The sequence below is a fragment of the Seriola lalandi genome, unplaced genomic scaffold (assembly GCF_002814215.2).
Source record: "Seriola lalandi dorsalis isolate HSWRI2012SDOR001 ecotype SW California unplaced genomic scaffold, Sedor1 jcf7180002052274, whole genome shotgun sequence".
NCBI classification, from domain to species: domain Eukaryota; kingdom Metazoa; phylum Chordata; class Actinopteri; order Carangiformes; family Carangidae; genus Seriola; species Seriola lalandi.
Window position 1 is genome coordinate 3,921,727 of NW_019522827.1, and position 21,894 is coordinate 3,943,620.

The following is a 21,894-nucleotide window of genomic DNA, read 5'->3' on the forward strand; positions in this document are numbered from 1 at the left end:
TTGGCGAATCGCATGCAGAGTCTGACCACATGTGACACTAGTATGCGCAGAAGTGGTGCGCAGTAAATCCACTCACTTTCTGCAGGAGTCACATGTAAACAGATGCAGGAACAAGGCTTGCATGGACAGAAGAACCCAGTTTACTTTATTTATGCGCCATATTCAGAGTCCCCTCCACTCAGAAATGTGTTTTGTGCTTCTCTTTGATGTTTGACCTTCACCAAATACAATGATATATGTTCAGACTTTGACACCAGAAGGCTGTTTACACGTTCATCTGTTGAAAGTGTAGTTTCTCTTTGCCCACCCAAAGCTTAGTTGTAAAGCATGAAAATGTGAAAGCTCATTTTGTCATTCTGACATCACAATTACAGTTGTACAGCTATACATCTCCCAGCAACAGCAGTGTTGCTCATATGCTTTGACATTGGCACTACCTTGGTAACACTTGCTGCTGTGCAGTTGGTTTTTTCTATTTAATTTTTTATACCTGTCTTTAATGTATTTATCAATCTATCTTTCAATGAGAGATGAGGTGATAGTTCTTTATGACTGGATCTGGACTAATCAGACACCTTGATGGCATTGCATGAAGGCTAAATTTAAACATCTAAAGTGCTTAAAACATTTGCACATTGCTGCATGTCTATATGCCTGCATGACAAATTTACAGGTATTGATTTTGCATAGAATAAGATCATTCTCTAAACTCAGCAGACACAGAGTTCACTAATGTCTTTTGATTTTATATCATTGATTACTTTTTTTCCATCTTGTGGCAGAGTCAGGTTCAGTCTATTTACAAATTTTTTTCACCTTCACTTGACATATTCTTTGTTCTACAGAGCAATGTGACAGAGAGTTAAATCTGGCTAGGAGTACAGAATTTGTCCTTTGACAGGATGTGATAAGAAAAGATACATCAAAAAGGAAAGTCAATGCAAACACTTTTATTGAACCAATAAGTTGCAACAACAGTTCTGTACAAGCAATTTTCCCTTCCAGTAAAATGTTTCTGGCATACAATTAAAGGTGAAGTACAAGGAAGCGCCGGATCCAACAGATGTGGTTTCACAGGAACCTGATTCCTGCTCCAAACTGAACACCATCACATATCCTGCAAGGAGAGGAGAAAATCATCTGAAATCAATCTCACTCAAAACAAGAATCAGATTATTGTTGGTGCACGTCAAACAGATGTAGGACATACAGTGGGGTTCATAAGTCTCTTAAAAGAATGCTCTCACCGTGTGCATGAAATGTTATCACATGATTATACAGAAAAACGCTTGTTTTATTCAAATGATTTGCTAACAAGAGCAAATCATTTGAATAAAATAGAGCTAAATTTAAATTTTTAATTATTCTTTAATTATTCCATAATTCTTTAAAACAGATTTATTTATAAATAAAATAAATAAATGTATTTCTAAAAAAATATTTTTTGAAATACATTTGATTTAATTTTTAAAATGGAAAATTTTGACATTGCTCAATATTTACTATGTTTGGCTTGATAAGCCCTTGAGTTTATTTCACACATATAAACAAATGTGTGACTTACACTGAATGAACAGGAGAAACCCATCTTTACATGCAAACTCAACGTGATTGTTTGATCAAATCGTTTCTTTTCTAATTAATTTTTCAGTGTTTGTCTATAGGGAGGCTATTGGACATCAAGTATATCCAGTATGCTTTTAATGTCCTTAAAGTAAATCTAATTTGAGAAATATAAAAATCATCCTAGCTAAAAATAGCTAACCTACCTGTCTCCACTCTGGACTCCCATGGGAATGCAGTAATTCAGCTCTAGCCTGGCAATGTTTCCCAAACGCAGCACAATGCCCAGTCCGTATGACCAACGGATGCATTCTGCCAGTTTCTTCAAATGTGCTTGTGGCCCCTCACCTGAGTGAAAACAATCAATTTACTTTAATCAGACAGGAGATATCTGCAAACACCTGTATCGGTAATTTGCGCTGTAATTTGAGCAAACAAAACAAGTCCAAATTCCAAACCTGAACCAGCTAACTACAAGTAAGATAAAAATTCAAATTACCTCATAAAATTCAGGCATTAATGTCAAGTTCTGTTCCATAAAATGTGAACCTTTAACTGTCACTGCACTGATGCTCAATGTGTTTCAAATTACTCACCATAGTTGAGGTTACAAAGGTTTCCCGCATTGAGGAAGAAGTGTGTTCTGAAGAGGTCACCAAACCCCCCCCTGCCTGGTCTGAAGGGTAGAGGGGTGTAGAGATGGAGGCCTCCAGCCCAGTAAGCCTCTCCTCCCAGGTAGTCCCCTGCCATACCAGTAATACCAGCACACAAGCTTTCAATTAACCATCAAACTTCAGTCCGGTTATCAAGCAGCTCAGCCAAGTTAGTATCTCACCTTCACTCTGTGGGCCCATACTGTACATACTGAATCCTCTGATACTGGTGGGGCCACCTAGATAGAACCTGGGAGGACACACAAAACACACAATGTGCAATACAGTTACGAGCTTTCTGTAAATACAATAAGAATCCTACAGACGATGACATGTGACGCAAAAATACAGTGTGAAGTGAAAGGAATAAACGCATGATGGTGAGCTGAATACAACTTAAAGTCAGTCAGTGTAGTTTGCCCTGTTGATATAAATGAAGTCAGCAGTATCAACAGCAGAGGCTGTGATGCACAGCTCATGGGAGACAGTTAAGGTACACACACGTGCGTTAGCCACAACTTGTGCAAAAATCTTCTCAAAACACTCTTCTGACTCATAAGTCAAATCTGAACACATGACATCATACACATATTTTTAGATTCAGTGAGACTTACAATGTCTGAGGACATCACTACATTCTCCGTTATCCATCGCAAATAAACAATCAACATAATCATAGAAGAAAAGAGGCTCTTTATAACTCCAGAACTCGCCTGAGAATGATCATGTGTTTGAGTTTCCTTCAGTATCACAGTAGCCCAATGACAGCTCTCCGTACATCCATGTGTCAGTCTGCATATTTTTAATGATGCCAATTTGCCAAAATGAAACAAATATATAAATTTTAAAAAATGGGACTCAAGTTGTCTCGATTGTGTCCGAGGTGGAGGCCACAGGGTAAGACCGGTGTAGTTGATAATGGCAATAGGCTGGTGCACTGTCTTTCTGTACCTGTCTGCTATGCTTGTTGGCTTGTCACCAATGGGCAGGAGCAAACCGCCCCACAATGACGCAGAAAGGACCTGGAGGAGAAAGTCAAAGGGTTTAGTAAAGTTGACTCAAGTACATAATCACAGAAACAACAACCCAACGAAAGAAGTAGATGAAATAGTTGTTTTTTAATATAATAATTGTAAGCCTTGTTAAAGAACGACACCAGTGTTTCTGTCATTTAGTTCATTTTTCTGCTTAACCGGCCATTCTCACAAAAGCCTGGGTATATTATTATAACTGAATTCTTTACTTATCACTTAATTATTGCACATAAATAATCTAAACTTCTACATCCTCTAATTTTACTTGTACTCTAGCTCGCTAAAACAGCTTGAATTTAAACTGTGTTAGATGAGATCACTTGATAAAAGGCAGAAACAGAAAATGTAGAAACTCACTGAGTCCCAGAAGAGCGATCTGTTGAGCTGGATCTCAAAGTCCTCCTTCAGGAAACTAGCGTCTCCCCCAGTGTAACCAGCCAGTTCCTACACAACCACAGCATCAGTGATATTGTTTTCATACAGCATCTTAAAAAGCTCTGACTTAGTGGTAAACAACAAACCTGATGGATCTTAAACAAGCCACCTTTCCTGGGAAGGATGGAGGAATTTCTGGTGTCAATGACCATAGCGTGCTGAAAAACAAAATGGAACTATTCACACAAGCAACAACTAAATAATGCTACAGTGTACACCACGGTTTCTTACTGGATATTCAGTTTTTATGCCACTATTCAACATAATTCAAATCTACCATTCACAATCCCCTCACACCAGGACTTCAGCACTGAATACCAGGTTTGGCATGAATTTTATGACAGAGGACTTTGTGAAACTCCACAACCATTTCAAATGCCAAAATAAAAAATGCTATGTAAAACAAGAGACACATACCGAAAGTGAAGACTTGAGAGAATGGCCACTCTCCTCCCGGACGGCGAACGAGGCGGTGCGAGCCAGACAGCCCAGCTCCCTCCAAACTCCCTCCCACTTTAGGGTTTGGTTGGTCTTCCACACGGGGAACTGTGTGTGGTCAATTAGCAATAAAACACCAATCTATTACTTGTAGAGCTCTCATGCAGTAGATGAGTATACAGCATGAACTGTTTGTAACATAAAAACTACTGTCTCCTCACAACGAAGAAAGAATAACGGCTCTTCGAAAGCCAATAGAAAATCTTGTTTTTGAAAACAACATTTCTAATCGTGCAAACTGTGGAAAAATAGGCACATAAATAAAAATAAGTATTTACGCTCAGTTCTGCAGAGACGCCCCGATCTGTCTCCCTTAGTGAACTCCATGGAAACTGACCTGTGACTTTGTAAAGATTGATTGAGACACTGAAAATGAAAAAAGAAAAGAAGAAATTTCAATACTCTGCAAGGATTCCTTTGTGATTACAAACCACCTATAGTTATAAGTTATATAAGTAATAGTTATAGTTATAGTTATAGTATAATAAATGAGCCATATCATTTGCAAAACAGTACAATTTTGGTAAAAAAAATTATATATATATATATGTATATATATATATATATATATATATATATATATATATATAGTATAGTATTTGAATGTTTTTAAATGAAATGATCTTTAAAAGCGTGCTTAAAAACTCTAGCTGACCACTAAAAGATTAAATCCATGGCATAGCAACAGGAAGAATTAAAAGAGAAAGATGGTGAATCAACAAGCGATCAAACAAAAGAGAAAAACTGAGCTTCCCCTGTTTTAAGTTCAGTTCATTTTAAATAAAAAGTGCTCTGAAAAAGCATTATTTAGCCTCCACATCATTAGATTGCCCTGGCATTTGCTATAGCTCCTAACGGATGGACCCAACTCTAAAGCTTAAGTAGCAGGAGTGTCATCTTATCCGGCTGATGTCCAACCTCGACCACTGGGCTAATGGAGGAAATGATATAAACTTATTGCAAAAGAATAAGCTGTCCCACAGACATAACAGACACACGTGTATCAAGGTGATTAGATTCTATGAACAGGTGTGAAGTTGTTCATATCTTACTTGCGTTCAAAGCGTCCTGGTTGGGGTTTGAAGAAGGACAGGCCATAGGATGTCTCTTTGGTGCCATAGGAGAACTGGAAGGTCAGTTTCTCTGCACGACCAAATACATTAGGCAACTTCAGGCCCAGTACCTGGATTTAAAGTAAGGTGAGATTTGTGATTTGTGTCATGGTATAATAACTTCATCACAATGCCATACACACTGAACCATCATAGTGCTCACCATGCTTCCTTCATTGTTTCCAACCATAGTGTTGTAGCTGCCCGTCATCCGCCTCAGCTCAGTGACCTCAAAGGTCACGTCAAGGCCGTTAGGAAGAGCATCTTCACCTAAAGACAAGAGAAACAATGAGACAGATATCTCACGTGGTGATGTGTGTACTGACCCTATTTCATGGTTCAACACAGAACATTAATCATCATTTGTAAATCTATTTGGAAAATGCAAATGCCTACTGTATGTATAACCATAAGACTGTGCCGTGACTGACAGTACCTCGTGAGGTGTCAATAACTACTTCAACTTTTCTGAAGATGCCGAGACGCAGTAGCTTCTGTCGGGCTTCATGGGACTTTCGCATCACCTGCACCACAAATCAAACCACGTGTTGATAACTGGAACTGCTATTCACAAACATAAACTGAGCAACCATTACATAGTACTGCTGTGCACACATGCACTTACATCAATCAAGTTTCTTGCCCGGAAAACTTCTGCGATTTCATAAGTCAACAGGTCCTCCTTGGTTCGCCCGAGCCCATCTATGTGTACTCGTTGAACCACAACCTGAAAAAACAAGACCGCGTTAGGAACAGGAGTCAGGTCTGGGAATGTGAGAGTCCTAGTGAGAGAGCTGTGTAATTACTGTCTGGAGCAAAACAAATCTTACATCCTTGTTTTCAAGAACTTCTTGCTTTGGGTCCTGCTCAATGTCTGGAGCCTCAATGTCGTCTGCTTGAACTCCAAGCTCTGGCCCACGCATGGGCAGAGGGTCCAGGCTCTGCAACACAAAAAGTATTATAATCCCAGTCAGAGCTCTTACAGTGTTCTACCAGTCAAATCTGAGTCTACTCAGACATTATAAAAAATAGACCAATTTATTCATAGTTTTGATTTTGTGTCAATTGACTAATCGACTGATGTCTTCAGTTCAATATTCTAGTTATAATTTTGACTCGTCAAATTACTGTTCACACGTTTCATGGCTCCATATAAGACCACAGTATTTCTAAGTTTGGCTACAGTCCTGTACAAGATGAGTGCAATGCAGTGGTGGAAAGTGACTAAGTACATCTACTCAAGCACTGCATCTGAATTTAATTTTGAGATGCTAGTATTTTACTTGAGTACTTTCACTCTCTGCTACTTTATAATTGGACTCCACAGTAATTCAGATGGAAATACTGTTCTCCTTTACATTTATTTAACAGCTCTAGTTACTTGTCAGACTAAGATTGATACAAAATATGACTGATATTCAACAATCAACTAATAAATTGTAGCAGTATATAAAGTATTTTAAATTACGCTTATCTTTACCAGCTTCAACATTAGTAATGCTTTCCTATTCATGTGTCAATAATTAATCCAATAATATAATATTTGTTATTCTGAAAGGGGTCATTCTGTATAATGAGTACTCTTGCTTTTGGTACTTTAGTTTGTTTTTATGCTAAATACAGGACTTTTAACTGTAACAGAGGATTTCTGCACTGTGGCATTGCGTTTGTACTCAAGTAAGAATGCTGTAAGCAAAACACATGCAGGAAGACAACAGTGAGTGGAGGCGCCACTAGCATCTCACGTTACTGTGCAGTGCTATTACAGTACATTTACGTTTCATAGTGAAGTTAAAAACTAGCTGCCACGATTAGCAGGAAATTAACTGAGTTTGCTGTCACAGAGCTGGATGCCTGAGCTTTGCTGTTCAATGAACAGTGTGGGCCTGTTCTTACAGCACAGCAACCAGATAACTGAACACACACTGGACACACAGAGAGGTCAAAGTCATAGCTGACACGGTCACTGGACTTGTCCTTACCCGGGCATGGACGGTGCCCATGCTCAGCTCCACAGGGCGCTGTCCCGGTAAATATGGGCGAAACTTTGTGTGGAAAAAGAGAAACTAATTTAACCTACAAGTAACCGGAGAAAGGCGAAGAAGCTCCGTAAAAGGAGACGGCCATGTCACTTCCTGACCACGCCTTCTGTTGGTGCGCGTTCAACACGTCAACGCTGCAAAATGAGAAACGATGAAAAGAAAATTACATACATTGTAAGTAAAAGCGGATCACCACTATTTCTAAGTATATTACTACTTCTGCAATTATTGTGTTGTATAAATCATATAATGTTTTCAGTGATGGAAAGTACATTCACTCAAATACTGTACCAATTCAAGGTACTTGAGTATTTCCATATTATGACACCTAATACAAAACAAATGAAAAGATTATGAAATATGATGTTTCAAAATAGCTTAAACTACCCAACAGTATTTTGGATTAGCACTGAAACCATTTTAAAATGGTTGCTTTAAGTCATTTTTCATGTAAAAATGCCAAACATTTCATGCTTCTTTTCAGATATAATGGTTTGCCTCTTTTCCTTTTTATAATTTTAACAGTAGTGGTGAAGTTTGGACTATTTGTTTGGTCAGACAACTGATTCATGAGTTACAATAATCTAATGACATAATGTGTAATAGTCACAGGGGCCATTTTTACTTTTAATTCTATTAATACATAGTTGTATTAAAATGCATGTACTTCAATACTTAAGAAAAAGAAAAAGAAACATGAAATATAAAAACTTTTTCAGTTAGTATTCAGATAGCGATCAAGATTGACAGCTCATATCACATCATGAAAGGTTTTTGTCTGATTAAGTTCATTTATTTGATCTAATTACTACTACTGATTTCATTTAAATTATTATTTTTAAATATGATAAGCACTATTAACTACAAACAAAAGAAAAAACAAAAGAATAACATTTGTGCTTTTTCCTGGGCAGTCAAATAATGGAAGATACAGACACAAACCAAAATTGTATTAATTTATTATCTATTAATATATATACATATATCTCAGGAGAAAATGTTGTGTTTACCAGAGTAACCATCATCATTATTTTACATTGTGTTTCTAGGAATTGCTTATGTTTTTGGCTTGGTTACTGTGAATGTTTAGGCCTACAGAGTCATGAGGTTAAAAAGGTCATGAGTGTCTGGGGAGGTGGGCAGCCTCAGAGATAATCCCAAAGGTCATTTTCAGGAGTAAACCTACATATACCCTTGTTAGTGGAAAACATTTTTTCAATATATGAAGGAAAAGGGAAAATCATTCATTAGAACTAAAATGCTGAGCTATAGGATGTAGACTTATGATAATGAATTGGTGTTATTTCTTGAGGCTTCACCTCCAGTTTTTAGATGGAAGTCCACCACAATATATGACTGTTGACTGTGAAAAGGATGGTCAATATACTTGAATGAAAATGAAATTGCCTGAAACAAAAACTCAGAAACTCCACTGGCAGTTTAAAAACAACAACTATATAAAATGTGCTCCTTTGACCAAACACAGTTCTCCACTCTCAATCACAATGTCCAGGTGCATTTCAACATTATAACACTCAATACATGACATATTAACTGAGTGGAATAAAAGTTCAGGGTTGTTTGTATGTTGCTGAGCATCTCTGTAGGCCTTTTATCCTGTAACAACAAAATGAGAAATACATTTACTTTTCATAATATGGTGAATTATAAAATGCTTAAAAATTGCTGTTTAGATTTTACAAGTTGCCCTTACGCTTCTGTTTTGAAAGTCTCTTGGGATATTCTGTCTTCATTTACACCTTCAGGACATTCGTTAATGTTTTTTATGCCCAGAGTGGTCAGTGCTGTGGGGAAAAAGGCTCTGTGAGTATTAGTCCACAGTTCATTATTCTGAAAAAAATAACACTCCTGTGATAATCTTAATTTTGTTGTAGGCTAAGAAGTGATAATTGGGTGAATTAACAGTTCCTATATGTGAAGAATGAATAAATACGCTACTTCATATGAAATATTGTATAAGTAATTAGTGGTTCTAATACAGAAAGACTGAATACATATGCCAGAAATTAATGCATGAAAATATTGTTTAATGTTTTCTTTGGTGACCTTAGAATTATTTAGCCAATATAAATAACAATCATGTAGTTACTTATATTGAGAGTGTGTGCATATTCATTCCCTCTGCCCAAGAAAGTGTAACTGTGTCCATGTCCTGCGCTCACCCTGCTTGTATTGTGCAAAAGTGATGTATTTTTGTTTAGTGGGGTCCAGTATCCCATAGACTGCATCCAGGTTGGAGTTGTTGAACAGATTTGGTCCTTTCACACCGCTCTGTTGAGAAAGCTTCAGCTGTTCCAGCTGCTCAATCAGAAACTGTCTGGGTTTCTCTGAATGGAAGAATCAATCACAATATTTAAAAAAATCACTGCTACTAAAGTAATAAAGGTTAAATTATTAAACGCCACAGTGCTCTAGGGATAGTTTGGAAGAAGATTTAGAACAATAACAGGAGAACAATACCTTATATGAACAATAACTAGTAAATATATATCAATAAGAGTGATATATCTTATTTAAATACACGTTGTTTTAGATATCAACATTTAGTTATATCCACGGGAGGGGCATTTGTGCTGTGTTAATAGGTGTAAGTAGTAACCTCAAACTGTACAACACACCACAGCAAATGTATTGGTGAATGGTTGAAATTTATGAATTATACAGAGAGGTGTTTCTGTAATTCAGCCTACCCTCTACTGATATCAATGGGGTGGACACAATTTTAGAAAAACATGTCATCAACACCTATTCTAAACAGTTTCAACATCAACTGAGCAACACAGATCCAGTCCAACACAGACAGAATTAAATAAGAGATACTGTATATATATTTGTGACTGAAAAGCTAACTAATTACCTGTCATTTGTGTGTTATCGGTTATAATTTGAGCTTGATCGCTAGCTATTTCTAATACCAAGCGTTTTTTCAGCACAGTGTGTTAAAACAGAAAGATAAGCTCTAACCAGGTCTGTAGAAGAAGAGCATGCTGGTCAGGTTGTCCATGAGCTCGATTATTTTGTGTTTTTTGAGATAATCAGCGGCGTCTTCTTCTCTCTGCTCCGCCATCTTCGCCACTTCACTTTTGTTTGAACTTGTTGCTATGATACACAACAGCTAACAACTGAGGCGCGAGCGCACACACTTGTTTGTTCTAATAGCCTACTTGTGAGGTCCCTACCCTAACGCTGATCTAAAACCAGGCCATTTCTTGAGTTGTAGTTAATATTGCTACATAAAGTCTTAGAAAACTCACCGTAATGTTGTTACTATCAGTTGCATAGACAGGCTGCGAAGTGCCTGACTGGAATTTATTGGTTGCTTTCATGTTCTCATATGGGAACGTTCATGCATTGAAATACCAATGTATATAAATGATTTAATCATTTTAATTTTATTATTACCATATAACATGTTTTACCCCTCCCCTTTTCTCTTTTAAAAATGTAACGTGTAAGTAATTTTACTTCTGTTAAAGTACTTTTACTTGAGTTCAATTCCCCACCTCTAGCAGTTGCCAGGCATAGCCTGTTAACATTGCTGGTTGTGGCTGCAGTTTGGATATTGCGGATTTTATTCATTTCATCATTAATTTATTTTCTGACGTTGTGGCAGCCATTTTATCCAAAGCCTTGCCATGGCACAGTTATCTGATTATGCAAGTGGAAGGTATAAATGGACTTCTTGTCGCATTTTGGATGTATTGTACTGTTGGTTACTGTCAGGTGCTGAATTCTTTCACCTGTGCACGCAAAACTTTTTTTGTTTTTTTGCCTTGTGGTCATTTGTTTCAGGCTTAAAGCTATTTTGTTGAGTACTCTTTGGCCAAATTCAACTGAAAACTACATTTATACTTGACACTGGATAAAACGCTACACAATAAACAACCACAATATAAACAAACAACATGGGTCTTAAAATTAGATTTTGACACAGAGTACTTCAACAAGATGGCTGTTAGAGGATCCCTCATAGTAGATATTGTTCTTCAGTGGTGTCAATGTCTGACAAATTTCTAATTAATCAAATTATATAGATTTTAAATTATTTGAATGAACCTTGGGCTTTTGTGGGCTCTGAGCAGTTGTCTGTTTTGTCATGTTGGTAATCCAGCCATCTTGATGTTGATTGTTTTGTCTGGCCAACAGTCCAAAACAAACAAACACACTTTTAGTCCTATCTTTATAATTCATAAGCAGTATACAAACATTGAATAAATGATTTATAACCCACTATAATGTAGTTGTAAGTGAAAGCTGGTTTATAATCAGATACGAATGACATTATAACACATATTGTGTGTGTGTAGTTTTATCAGCTCTATCAGTCATTACTTAAATATTCATATACTTATTATAAATCGGAACTTTATTAACTTTAGGTTTTACAAGATTGATCACTTTTGCAAGCTAGTGAATTTGTCTGTATAAAATATTTACCACAAACTACTTCCAAAAGTATTGCTTGGTATTTTTATTTAAAATATGTTTTGTCTGCTTGGATGAAACCATCAACTTAAGCACAGTTATTGTGTGTCCATAAAGCATCTTCTTACTCTTTTACATATTTCACCTCTCCTACAAATGCAAATACATTCAAAAAGGATAAAGAGATGTTTTCACAACAGATGGATGTGACTATTTGTATAAACGAAAAGATCATGTTCCAGATAAGATCCTTATCCTGGACGGTCAAGCACCAATGATGCAGCATCTGATTCCACTCTTGTTCGTTCAATTAGAAGAGAAACATCAAACACAGAAGATATCCATTTGTAGGTGTTCTGGAAATGACTCTTCTCCCAGGCTCGTTTCAGCCTCTAGCTGTTGGCAAAAACTGGACAAAGTCTGAATGACTGAGTGTCCATCACACAGATGATGTGTAATTCCACATCAGTCCACCTTTTGTTCTGCTTTAAACTGCTGTAATGCCGCAGTTGCTTCTTCTCTGACTTTGTAGCCCCGCAGTTCGGTCTGAAGCTCCCCAGGCTTTGGTGGGAGCTCTGGTATACTCTGAAAGAACAACAAGCACTGTTAAACACATAATGACAAACTGAGCCTATTTTGTCAGGTGGTGATGTAATTTTTAAAAATTCAACGCATACGGTTAGCTACTAATAATATGACATTAAATCTACATATTTTCACCAGCTGTCAAATGACATAATGGTGAATGCAGGAAAATGACAAATGACATACAATAGGCTGGGTGATATGGCTGATCACAAGGATGTATCACTACAGCTGATGAACACTTGAGTGGTACTAAGATACACATTGTAGTACGTGTAATAACAGTACACCTTGATACTTGTATGTACAAAACTGGTGCATGTTTTTTTGTTGTGTCCAAACTTTTCAAAAACCTGGAAATGGCCATGATAATAATTTCAACACATCCCAATGCTGAACAGACTTGTTTGGTGATTTCACGCACAGAACATTCACAGGAAACACACACAGGCCACTGTGAAATAAAAAGGATTATTTTGTCCCTCACCAGATCAGGGAGGTAGTACTGATGGACGACTTGTGCCCCTAAAAACATAGACAGTACACTAGCTCCAAACATCCTAATGTACCGAGGCCAAGACACACCAGCTGGCATCTTCACAGACTTCTGCAACCTGGAAAAAAGATAGAAAGAGATTAGTAAACAAATTAAAACTGTGTGCATGAAAGAAGCATGTAATTTTTGACTGCTCTCCTTTTTAATTTGGTGCCAAGTCAAACTGATGTGAAACCCTTTTCTTGCTAAATAAAATTAGTTATTTGTCTGCTAATAGGATCCTGTATGGGTATGGGTTACAATTAAGCTTTCATATCAAAGCAAAGATCATAATTTTATTAACATACTGTATATGATTGTAAACCACCTGCACAGTGGCCGTATCCGCTGACAGGGAATCTACTGCCAATGTTTGTTAGCCCTGATGTAACAGCTACCAGGGATAAAAGTTTGAAAAACAGACAAAGGTGACACAGCGAGAGACATCGACTGACATGAAGTAACCCTGCTAAGACCTTACCTTGTTTATTTCACTGTCATTTAATTAAATAGCCGCAAACTGAAGCTGATTTTCACCATCTTAAACATAAGTGTCATGCAGGTCATGCTGTTTAGCTAACATGAAGATTGTTTAAAGTGGTTGAGCACTCTCACTCTGCCTCTATTTACGGATACCACATACGTTAAGATTCCGTTTCCCGTCGCCTGTTTATGCATTGGTGGTCTCCGCTTTTGTGAATTTATCGGTTGAGGTGGAATGTAATCATGTTTTAAGTGTCAATGGTAAAGCATACTTGCTTTCTATAACACTACTTTAGTTTGAAGCTGCATCTTAAATTAGCATGTTTGGACATTTTCTATTGCACGGCCAAACCCGCCAGCTTTTTACAGTGGAGTGATACGCTTTACGAAATCCCGCCATCTTTGGTTGCTGCGTTCTTCTTCTACAGTGCTGGTCCTTTCATACATACAACATCTGTCGCCTTCTAGCGGTAGCTTGTACTGTCTATGTACCATGCAGTGCGTTCCTGGCTGTATTTTATAATGTTTAAAAAAAATTCAATATCTGCACTTATTTACTGAACATTTATCGACCGTTAATCGTAATAGTTTAGTTGTGTGATGGGACTAAACATACACCTCCTAACCAAGAGGTGGCGGTAAAGCTTCAGTAAACCCGAGCAAGCGGAAACGTCGATCGTTTAAATGGTCTTTGTTTTGGGAGGATTCCCAGCCCCCCGTCTCCTTATCTGAAAACTAAAGAGCAAAATGTATGACAGGTATGTTAGTTTACTACTCATATATATTTCGTTAACGTATCGGTCACTGGTGGTTTTAACGCAGCTGTAGGACTGCGTATTGTTGTTAGCTTACTGTTAGTTAAACCCTCCACCTTCCTGTCTTCCTCTTTGTGCCTGCAGTGTACTGTATGTGCTTTAAATCTCCACACAGCTCATGCTTCCAGTGTGTATAAATGTATCTGACAGCACGACAAATGTGAATTTATTCAAATAAGTCAACAGTTAAGATGGAGGAAAACCAGTACACATCATTGACGGTTCCTACGGATTATTTTCAGCAGTGGTGAGTTGGTGTTGGAGGTGGCAGGTCCTGGGTTTTCATTTTCATGCATGAGATGGAGAAAATAAATATCATTTGACCAACGATATCATATACATATCCGTATACTCTATATCTAGGCTTGTAGCAAGTGATAGTGCAATTATTATGAATGGAGCTACTTATGTAGGACTAATAGCTAAAATCATAAGTGTTATAAGAGTTGTAATTCGAGTATGTAACATTACATGTTCTAATTTCCAGTTAATTTCACAGTGATGTTGGCCCATGATTATTAGGGCTGCAATGATTAAGAAAATTAGTTTTAGTATTAGTAACTATTTTACCTAGTAGCAGTTAATTATTTCACTTATTTTTCATGCAAAAATGCCAAACATTGACTAGTTCAAGCTTCTCAAATGTGAGGATTCACAGCCTTTCTTTGTTTTATACGATACAAAATTAAATATATTTGGTTTTTGGACTGTTGGTCAGACAAATTAAGCAATTTAAAGACATCACTTTGGGCATCGCAAAGTTGTGATGTGTTGTTTTTCACTACTTTTTGACATTTAACAGACTAAACATGTAAACTATTAATGGAGCAAATAAGAATTAGGTTCATCAAGATTGAAAGTTATTTTTTAGTTGCAGTACTAATGAATACCCTGTAGCTGGTCTGACAGATTTAAAAGGACATTACACCATCACTTGCCACAGGCTTTATAAATGCACTTGCAGTGGCTCTTACACAGCCTATTTTTCAACTGTAGTGTTTATACAGCTGTAAAATGAATTCTCCACATGTTTAATTTGTTGTTGAATATCATATCAATCACAGTCACAGTGATTTTGCAAGTCCTATTGAATGTTTGTATGTCTTCATTCCATTCTAGACACATTTTACTGAGGAGAACAATAGCTTTAGTGTTACAAAGACCTATGTGTGGATGTGAGAAGTAGGAGTTCAAGGTTATATGCTCAGATCAAATAGCTACAGAAGGTGAAGTGAATGTAATGCAGAGAATACAAACAGGTGTTCATCAGCATGTTTGTTTGTAAGTATTGTGTCTTGTAAGTTTTCCTCACTCACTTCACACACTGCATTGAACACCAGACATAATTTGTCTTTTCTTGCTGTGTCCGGGTCCGCTTTCATTTTCTGCTTTTGCTCACCATCCTCTCCCTTCTCTCTTTAACCTTCTTTGTCGTCCTCTCCCTCTCCTCTTCTCTCATGAACCCTCTTCTTTTCCTAGGTACCAGTCCAGCCAGCAGCATCCTGAGGCACAGCATGTGATGCCATATCACAACATGGGCCACTACACAGAAGATCCCAGAGATGAGCCTGTCATGGCTGAGCTATCAGTCCATCGAGAGCCACCTCTTTACCAGGAACCTTTTTACCAGAACTATCCCGCAGCCCCAAATCACTATCAAGAGCCGATGTACCAGCAGAACGTCAGGGAGCAGCATCAGCAGCAGCAGCAGCAGCAGCAGCAGCAGCATCTTGCAGTCCTGCACCACCCTCAGCATCACCATAACATACAGCAGCAGGAGCTGAGTGTCCAGCACCAGCCTCAGACTGCTGGTCCACCTCCAGGTATAGATGATATTATTGATCCAACGTTCCCTCACACCTAAAGCAAGACCTCACAGGTTTTTGTGTAGCCTATCCATACCATACCTATACAAATATGTAGCAGTTGATTTATTTTTACTTATACTGCAAGGACATGATTGGCCTTGGCAAAAGAACTTATTGATGATGATTCTCCAAAATAATTAAACGCAGTGTATGTAACTTCTGCCACTAGGGATTGCTCAATCAAAACAATAACTAAGGACGGTGTTTGACATTGTGAATTAGAACGGGATCATAGGAGTTGTCTTCACCACCATTACCATCAGCTTCACTTGGTTTGGAGTCCTTCAGTGTCTCCAAAACAAATAGACCAGGTGATTATAACCGGTAAAAACAAAGAATAAAGCAGTTTCATATTAAAAATCAATGCAGTCACAGAGACCTCAGGGAGGGGCTGGGAGCTGAGGCTGCAGCTAACCTTTGTTTCAATTGTTTCTCTGAAAATGTATGATCCAGACATTCAGGAGGTTTTTACAGGCATCCACAGAATTGTCATTTTGTTTATAACCAATGGACCAGGGGATTAAAACCAGTAGAAACAAGTAATAAAGCAGTTTCCTTTTTAAAAATCAGTTATTTACTGGCGCTATTTGCCTGACGCAGGGCATCTCAGAGTAGCTGAGCTGTCTAACATTTGCCTGGCTTTTTTCTCTCATAATTTACGATCCAGACATCCGATGACTAAAATCCTTCATGTGGTTAAAAAACATAGTTGTAAACAAGCAAGGTGTAAAAATCTAGAAATCTGTAAAACGTATCTTAAAAATGTGACGTAAAACTGGATAAAAAGTCAATTTAGAGCTTCTGGCAGACACCCACAACAATGACACATACACAAAGCAGATATGATGTCAGTGACAGGCGACCACCAGTTTAAGATCACAGATTTCTCTGGTTTGAGAATTGATGGAAACATTTGAGATAATGTAAGAACACAACTGAAAAAAATATTTAACGTAGTTCTGTTCACTTTTAGACGTTTTAATGTGGAGAAGTTACATATCATAACTTTCATCTTACAGTTAAAAAGGGGCAAGTCACCTACAAATTATTGTTTTTATACCAACACTTTCATGTGTGTTGGTATGACACACAATAGTTCCCTTTCAGCCTACACTAAAAAAGTTTACGGTCATGTGTTTTTACAAGAAAAAAAAGTCATAAAATGTAAATCAAAATGCTCATAACGGCTTCTACATTTAGGTTTTGGATCCATATTTACACCATTTTCCTCTGTGTTCCTCTGTCCTTAATGACAACGGTTTTCTTGTGAATCCACCGATGGGTGTGTTTTTCCTTTTATCAGTCACTGTCGCACCTCAACACTTTCCTCCTCTCTGCCCTAGCTGTGACACCAGTGAAGAAAAAGAGAGGCCGGCCTCCAAAGCACCAAGCGGAGGAGGGCGAGACGCAGGAAGAGGAGGACGAGGCTGAGGCCGCCAAGAAGGCCAAGAGGGTTCTCAACCGCTTTAACGGCATGTCAGTGGCTGAGGTTATGGCCAAAACCCTGCCTGACGTTATTACCTACAATCTTGACATTTTGATAGTGAGTCATTTACTAGGGGCCTATTAAGAATTTATGTTTGTTTATTTGGATAATTAGTGGGTTAATGTTGTTTGTGCCAATTATACAAGGAAAGCTGCCAGATTTTAAAACGCTTTACACACAATGTATCTGTGGCGTAAGATTTCAGCAACATAAATCTGTAGTTTTTAGGTCTGTTGCCATGGTAACCCCTTCATGTTTCTCCTCAGATTGGAATTAACCCAGGACTATTGTCAGCCTTCAAAGGACACCATTACCCAAACCCAGGAAACCATTTCTGTATGTTGAAATTCAATTTCATTACTGACTACAGGGAATACATTCCAGTATTCACTTTTCCACCCTGTTGGACACAGCGGCGGGTCCATCATTACAAAGTTTGTCATGCAGCTCAGATTTGTTCAAACTCGTAATTTCAAATGCAAATAGAGATCCCAAAGCCTCCAGAGATCCCAACACAAGGATGTGATGCAACTTTGTAACTTTCAATCCAATGTGTTGGTGCAGCCATAAAAAAAAAAAAAAATGGTGTCTTGGGTTTGAATATTTCACTCTGTGTATAAATGATGTAGCTTCAGTGATTCACTGGAACAAACAGACAGCAGGATACACAGTATGCATGATACTGTTGTACAATGTTGAAAAATGTTTTTGTTCACTTTTTAAGGGGTCAGTAAAGGGCACTGTCAACATTTCACGGACCAATAGAAAATGCATGAATGCCAAATTCAAATTTATCATGAGTGAATGTTTTTGCCAGACTGGTTTTCAAAATAAGAGGTCGCTAAGATCAGTGTGTACAATGATTTCATCATGAGCTTTAAGGTCTAGATAAAGTTATCACACTGTTTCTAAAGTATAACAGACACAGAGTATTTCTTGTCTCTCAGCATCTTTTACATGTGTAATTTTAGTCTTTACGAATCGTGCACTTTTTATTGTTTATTGCCGGTGAGGCAGCCAAAAATATTTGATACTGCTGCCATCAGTGACTGTCCCTTTACCTCAGAAGGTCACTATATCAGCACAGCACATCAATTTAAAATGAAAATATTTAATTGCGTGGCAGAATCCGCTATCATCCCCAGCTCACTACATTATGCTAGAAAACAAACCTGCACATTTTCCAGCTGTCAAATAACATTTCAACCCCTCTATTCTCTGCAGGGAAATGTCTGTTTCTCTCTGGTCTGACTGAAGAGCAGCTCAACTACATGCACGATCAGAGCCTGCCGGAGAAATACAGCATCGGCTTCACCAACATGGTGGAGAGGACCACACCTGGCAGCAAGGACCTCTCCAGGTGAGGGGAAAAAAAACACACATTGATGTATAAAGTTTATAGAAATGCAGTTTCACTTAAAAGATGTTATTTACATGCACAATTTAGTCATTTTACAGCGGATATGATTCAGAGTTAGTGGAGCTGAAGACTGAATTCTAAGATCATCATTAGCGAGGGTGTAATCCAGTGTGTACGTTCAGAAAAAACATTGAAAATATTTTCTGGTTTCATGTTTTTGTTCCAGTAAGGAGATTCGAGAAGGAGGTCGACAGTTACTTGACAAGCTGCAGAAGTACAAGCCATTAATAGCAGCTTTTAATGGCAAAGGTAAAATTAATGAAACACTCAAACTACTTTGCTTTTGTCCGTTTCTGCTGGAAGTGTTTATGTGGCTTATTCATAAAGCTATTTGATAAGTTGAACAGTGAATTGATATGTTTTTTTTTCTTTTATTTTTACAGGTATTTATGAAATCTTCTGCAAAGAAACCTTTGGTGTGAAGGCAAAGAATCTGGAGTTCGGTCTGCAGCCCTACAAAATCCCAGAGACTGAAACAGTAGGAAGAAACAGGACTTGAATTATTCTTAAAATATACTCAGCAATACAAGAAACAGTCCTCACAGCATATTTCCTGTCACCTAGGTGTGCTACTTGATGCCCTCATCAAGCCCTCGCTGTGCCCAGTTTCCCCGTGCGCAGGATAAGGTGCATTTCTACATCAAGCTGAAGGAGCTAAGAGACCAGATGAAAGGTTTGGGACCCAGTCACGAGGTGATGGAGACACAGTACTCCTTCGACCTGCAGCTGGCTAAAGGTAGAGTGTTGGATGCAGAGATTTTCTGAAATATAAGCAGGGTATATTTGTATCAGAATTCAAATCTAACTCCTTTCTGATGGTTTCGTTCTGCAGAGGATGCCAAGAGGATTGCAATCAAAGAAGAGCAGGTGGATCCAGAGTATGAAAGCTGTAGTGGTCTCCACCACAACGCGAGGCAAAGCAGCAACATCACCAACTAAAAGAAACTGAGGAGAAGAGAACAACCAGGCCTGTCTACCGTAGCACACAGGTAGTGCAGATATAGTTCTCACTGAATTTAGCTGGAAGTATCTGCAATTGGACTTCCTTTTATTTATAAAAAAAATGTTTCAGGTGCTTTTGACATCACTGTAAAAATGACTCCAAACCACTGTGACTGATTACCAGTGGTGGAAGTATTCAGTAAGTATTCAGAACTTTTACTTAAGTAAAAGTAGAAATATCACAATTTGAAAATACTTTATGATAAAAGTCCATATGTATTATCAGAAAAATTTACTTTAAGTATAACAGTTAAAGTCCTCATTATACAGGGTTCTGTCAGGGCCACATTTTTATCTTGGATTATTGTTATTGATGCATTTACATGTAAACCCCATTTTAATATTGACCTCAGTACAGCTAATTTACTCATTTTATATACTTCCCAGTATGTTTTGGTAATTTACTGTATAAAATGTCTTGTGTTTTTGAGGCTCATGATCATGACTAACTCTAAGTAGTTATTACAGCCATCAGAAACATGTTGTGGACTAAAATGTAATAAAGCAGCATGAAATGAAAACACTTAGATACAATTACCTCAGAATTGTAGTACAGTAGTACTTGTGTAAATGTTCGTAGTTACTTTCCACATGGACACTGACTGATTACCTGTCTAAAGCAAGGTCGTGGTAAAGTCTGAGTTGTTTTGTTTTTGTACAATGCTGATATTAATTGAATTAGTGACCATCCTGGAAGTAAAAATTAATTTGTCAGTCACATAAATTATGACAAGCTTTGAAAAATGGTATTCACTTTGTTAAGTTTACATAGTTTGCAGTAAATTACATAAAACACACAAAAACACTGCCACTGTCATTTAAAATATCTTTCGGGTGGTTTCCTGAAATTAGATAATTTGCTGAACTATTACCAGGTTGTTAGCAAAGCAGTGTAATCCATCTTTATTGTGGTGTGTTGCAGAAATGGACATTGTAGGCCAGTCAGTGAACAACATGACACAGAACCACTGCGGCTGGAGATGTTCGCTCAGCAGATACCAGTCGCACTGGCCACAACATGCATCAGTGAGAGTATAAAACCCGCTGATGACACCACAAAAGAAGAAGAGTCACACTGTTCCTGAGGGTTTGCAGTGGGACGCACAAGAAAGAAAGTGCCGACAACAGTCACATTTTCTAACTCCCACATGGACTGTGCATGTTTTTGGTGTTATTTTTTATCACTATTTATTGCATTTTTGTAAGGTATGTGTGTCCAGTGACTTATTTTTGTATTTTGAAAGAATGACATTTTATGATTTATCAGCTGTATAAATAGGTAATTGTACTCTGGAATTTCTAATCTAAAAAAAGGTACAGAGTTATTAAATCTCTTCTAAAGCTGCTACATTTATTGTCTGATTGTTTAAGACATTCATGGGAAGCTATGATATATAATCCGTAATGTAGGAAAACACACACACAAGCCATCAGAAGAAATGATTAATGCTTTAGTGGATCAAACAAGATGTATAAAAAAGATAAATATGAATAGGAAGAGTCCTATATCTATATATAATAAATAAAGGCAGTTGGATGAGGCAGGTAAACAGTGACATATTGTATTATTATTGTACAATTATACAATTGTTTGGTATTATACACTACAAAACAAAATTAGATAGTTGCAGAGACGGCTTAGAAGTAGTGTCCTCTACCTGTGAATAATAAATAAAAGGCACTTATGTGTGGCAGGTAAAGAGTAACAGTGTAGTTTAACAGGGGTTGTATAATAAATGAGGTACTTTTATTACAACATTGATACAATGTGGTATGAAGATGTTATATTACAGATGTTTGTGTTTATTATATGAGTTGAATTAATTCCGTGTTGAAAAACACTGGGACTCTCCTTTAACCTAGATAGATTTTATCATAGCAGTAGTAGTAATAGTTGTTGTACTCCCTATTGGACGT

General features: G+C 37.5%; 4 protein-coding genes across 8 annotated transcripts; 1 reads left to right on the forward strand and 3 right to left on the reverse strand.

Annotated features, from left to right (window-relative positions):
* Positions 1-935: 935 nt before the first annotated feature.
* On the reverse strand, positions 936-7,434 carry samm50 (SAMM50 sorting and assembly machinery component). 2 transcript variants are annotated; one of them, XM_023400197.2, is made up of 15 exons: positions 7,278-7,434; positions 6,126-6,236; positions 5,921-6,022; positions 5,732-5,819; positions 5,459-5,565; positions 5,236-5,366; positions 4,462-4,549; positions 4,103-4,231; positions 3,772-3,843; positions 3,608-3,694; positions 3,168-3,238; positions 2,399-2,466; positions 2,160-2,306; positions 1,770-1,911; positions 936-1,117 (listed from the first exon to the last, which is right to left on the reverse strand). In XM_023400197.2, the coding sequence occupies exons 1-15, from the start codon at positions 7,296-7,298 to the stop codon at positions 1,072-1,074; spliced, it is 1,410 nt and encodes a 469-aa protein (XP_023255965.1). In that variant the 5' UTR covers positions 7,299-7,434; the 3' UTR covers positions 936-1,071. The 2 variants fall into 2 exon arrangements, with proteins under 2 accessions (XP_023255965.1, XP_087028464.1); XM_087172338.1 differs by having other exon boundaries at positions 2,160-2,313; positions 2,397-2,466.
* An 894-nt stretch (positions 7,435-8,328) lies between these two features.
* On the reverse strand, positions 8,329-10,484 carry efcab10 (EF-hand calcium binding domain 10). Its single transcript, XM_023400351.2, has 4 exons — positions 10,323-10,484; positions 9,521-9,685; positions 9,052-9,142; positions 8,329-8,954 (listed from the first exon to the last, which is right to left on the reverse strand). Exons 1-4 carry the CDS (start codon positions 10,423-10,425, stop codon positions 8,909-8,911), a joined length of 405 nt encoding a protein of 134 aa, XP_023256119.1. The 5' UTR covers positions 10,426-10,484; the 3' UTR covers positions 8,329-8,908.
* Positions 10,485-11,814: 1,330 nt separating this feature from the next.
* uqcc6 (ubiquinol-cytochrome c reductase complex assembly factor 6) lies at positions 11,815-13,524 on the reverse strand. Its single transcript, XM_023400339.2, has 3 exons — positions 13,385-13,524; positions 12,856-12,982; positions 11,815-12,368 (listed from the first exon to the last, which is right to left on the reverse strand). The coding sequence occupies exons 2-3, from the start codon at positions 12,961-12,963 to the stop codon at positions 12,249-12,251; spliced, it is 228 nt and encodes a 75-aa protein (XP_023256107.1). The 5' UTR covers positions 12,964-12,982; positions 13,385-13,524; the 3' UTR covers positions 11,815-12,248.
* Positions 13,525-13,990: 466 nt separating this feature from the next.
* On the forward strand, positions 13,991-21,325 carry tdg.2 (thymine DNA glycosylase, tandem duplicate 2). 4 transcript variants are annotated; one of them, XM_023400374.2, is made up of 11 exons: positions 14,033-14,144; positions 14,381-14,448; positions 15,681-16,024; positions 17,413-17,612; positions 17,822-17,891; positions 18,780-18,915; positions 19,142-19,224; positions 19,359-19,453; positions 19,540-19,711; positions 19,808-19,964; positions 20,900-21,325. In XM_023400374.2, exons 2-10 carry the CDS (start codon positions 14,393-14,395, stop codon positions 19,912-19,914), a joined length of 1,263 nt encoding a protein of 420 aa, XP_023256142.1. In that variant the 5' UTR covers positions 14,033-14,144; positions 14,381-14,392; the 3' UTR covers positions 19,915-19,964; positions 20,900-21,325. The 4 variants fall into 4 exon arrangements, with proteins under 4 accessions (XP_023256145.1, XP_023256142.1, XP_023256146.1 ...); XM_023400376.2 differs by having other exon boundaries at positions 14,038-14,135; XM_023400377.2 differs by lacking the exon at positions 14,381-14,448 and having other exon boundaries at positions 13,991-14,144.
* The last annotated feature ends 569 nt before the right edge of the window (positions 21,326-21,894 follow it).

Coding starts and splice junctions, on each gene's coding strand:
- uqcc6 (XM_023400339.2), bottom strand. CDS start 12,963: ATGCCAGCTGGTGTGTCTTGGCCTCGGTACATTAGGATGTTTGGAGCT. Junction 12,369..12,855: donor AGTACTACCTCCCTGATCTG/GTGAGGGACAAA, acceptor TTGTTCTTTCAG/AGTATACCAGAGCTCCCACC.
- samm50 (XM_087172338.1), bottom strand. CDS start 7,298: ATGGGCACCGTCCATGCCCGG. Junction 5,820..5,920: donor GGGCAAGAAACTTGATTGAT/GTAAGTGCATGT, acceptor TTTGTGGTGCAG/GTGATGCGAAAGTCCCATGA. Junction 2,467..3,167: donor CCAACAAGCATAGCAGACAG/GTACAGAAAGAC, acceptor GTGTCCTCCCAG/GTTCTATCTAGGTGGCCCCA.
- efcab10 (XM_023400351.2), bottom strand. CDS start 10,425: ATGGCGGAGCAGAGAGAAGAAGACGCCGCTGATTATCTCAAAAAACAC. Junction 9,686..10,322: donor GCTCTTCTTCTACAGACCTG/GTTAGAGCTTAT, acceptor TCTTCCATTCAG/AGAAACCCAGACAGTTTCTG. Junction 8,955..9,051: donor GAGACTTTCAAAACAGAAGC/GTAAGGGCAACT, acceptor TTGTTGTTACAG/GATAAAAGGCCTACAGAGAT.
- tdg.2 (XM_023400374.2), top strand. CDS start 14,393: ATGGAGGAAAACCAGTACACATCATTGACGGTTCCTACGGATTATTTT. Junction 14,449..15,680: donor ACGGATTATTTTCAGCAGTG/GTGAGTTGGTGT, acceptor TTCTTTTCCTAG/GTACCAGTCCAGCCAGCAGC. Junction 19,454..19,539: donor AAATCCCAGAGACTGAAACA/GTAGGAAGAAAC, acceptor CCTGTCACCTAG/GTGTGCTACTTGATGCCCTC.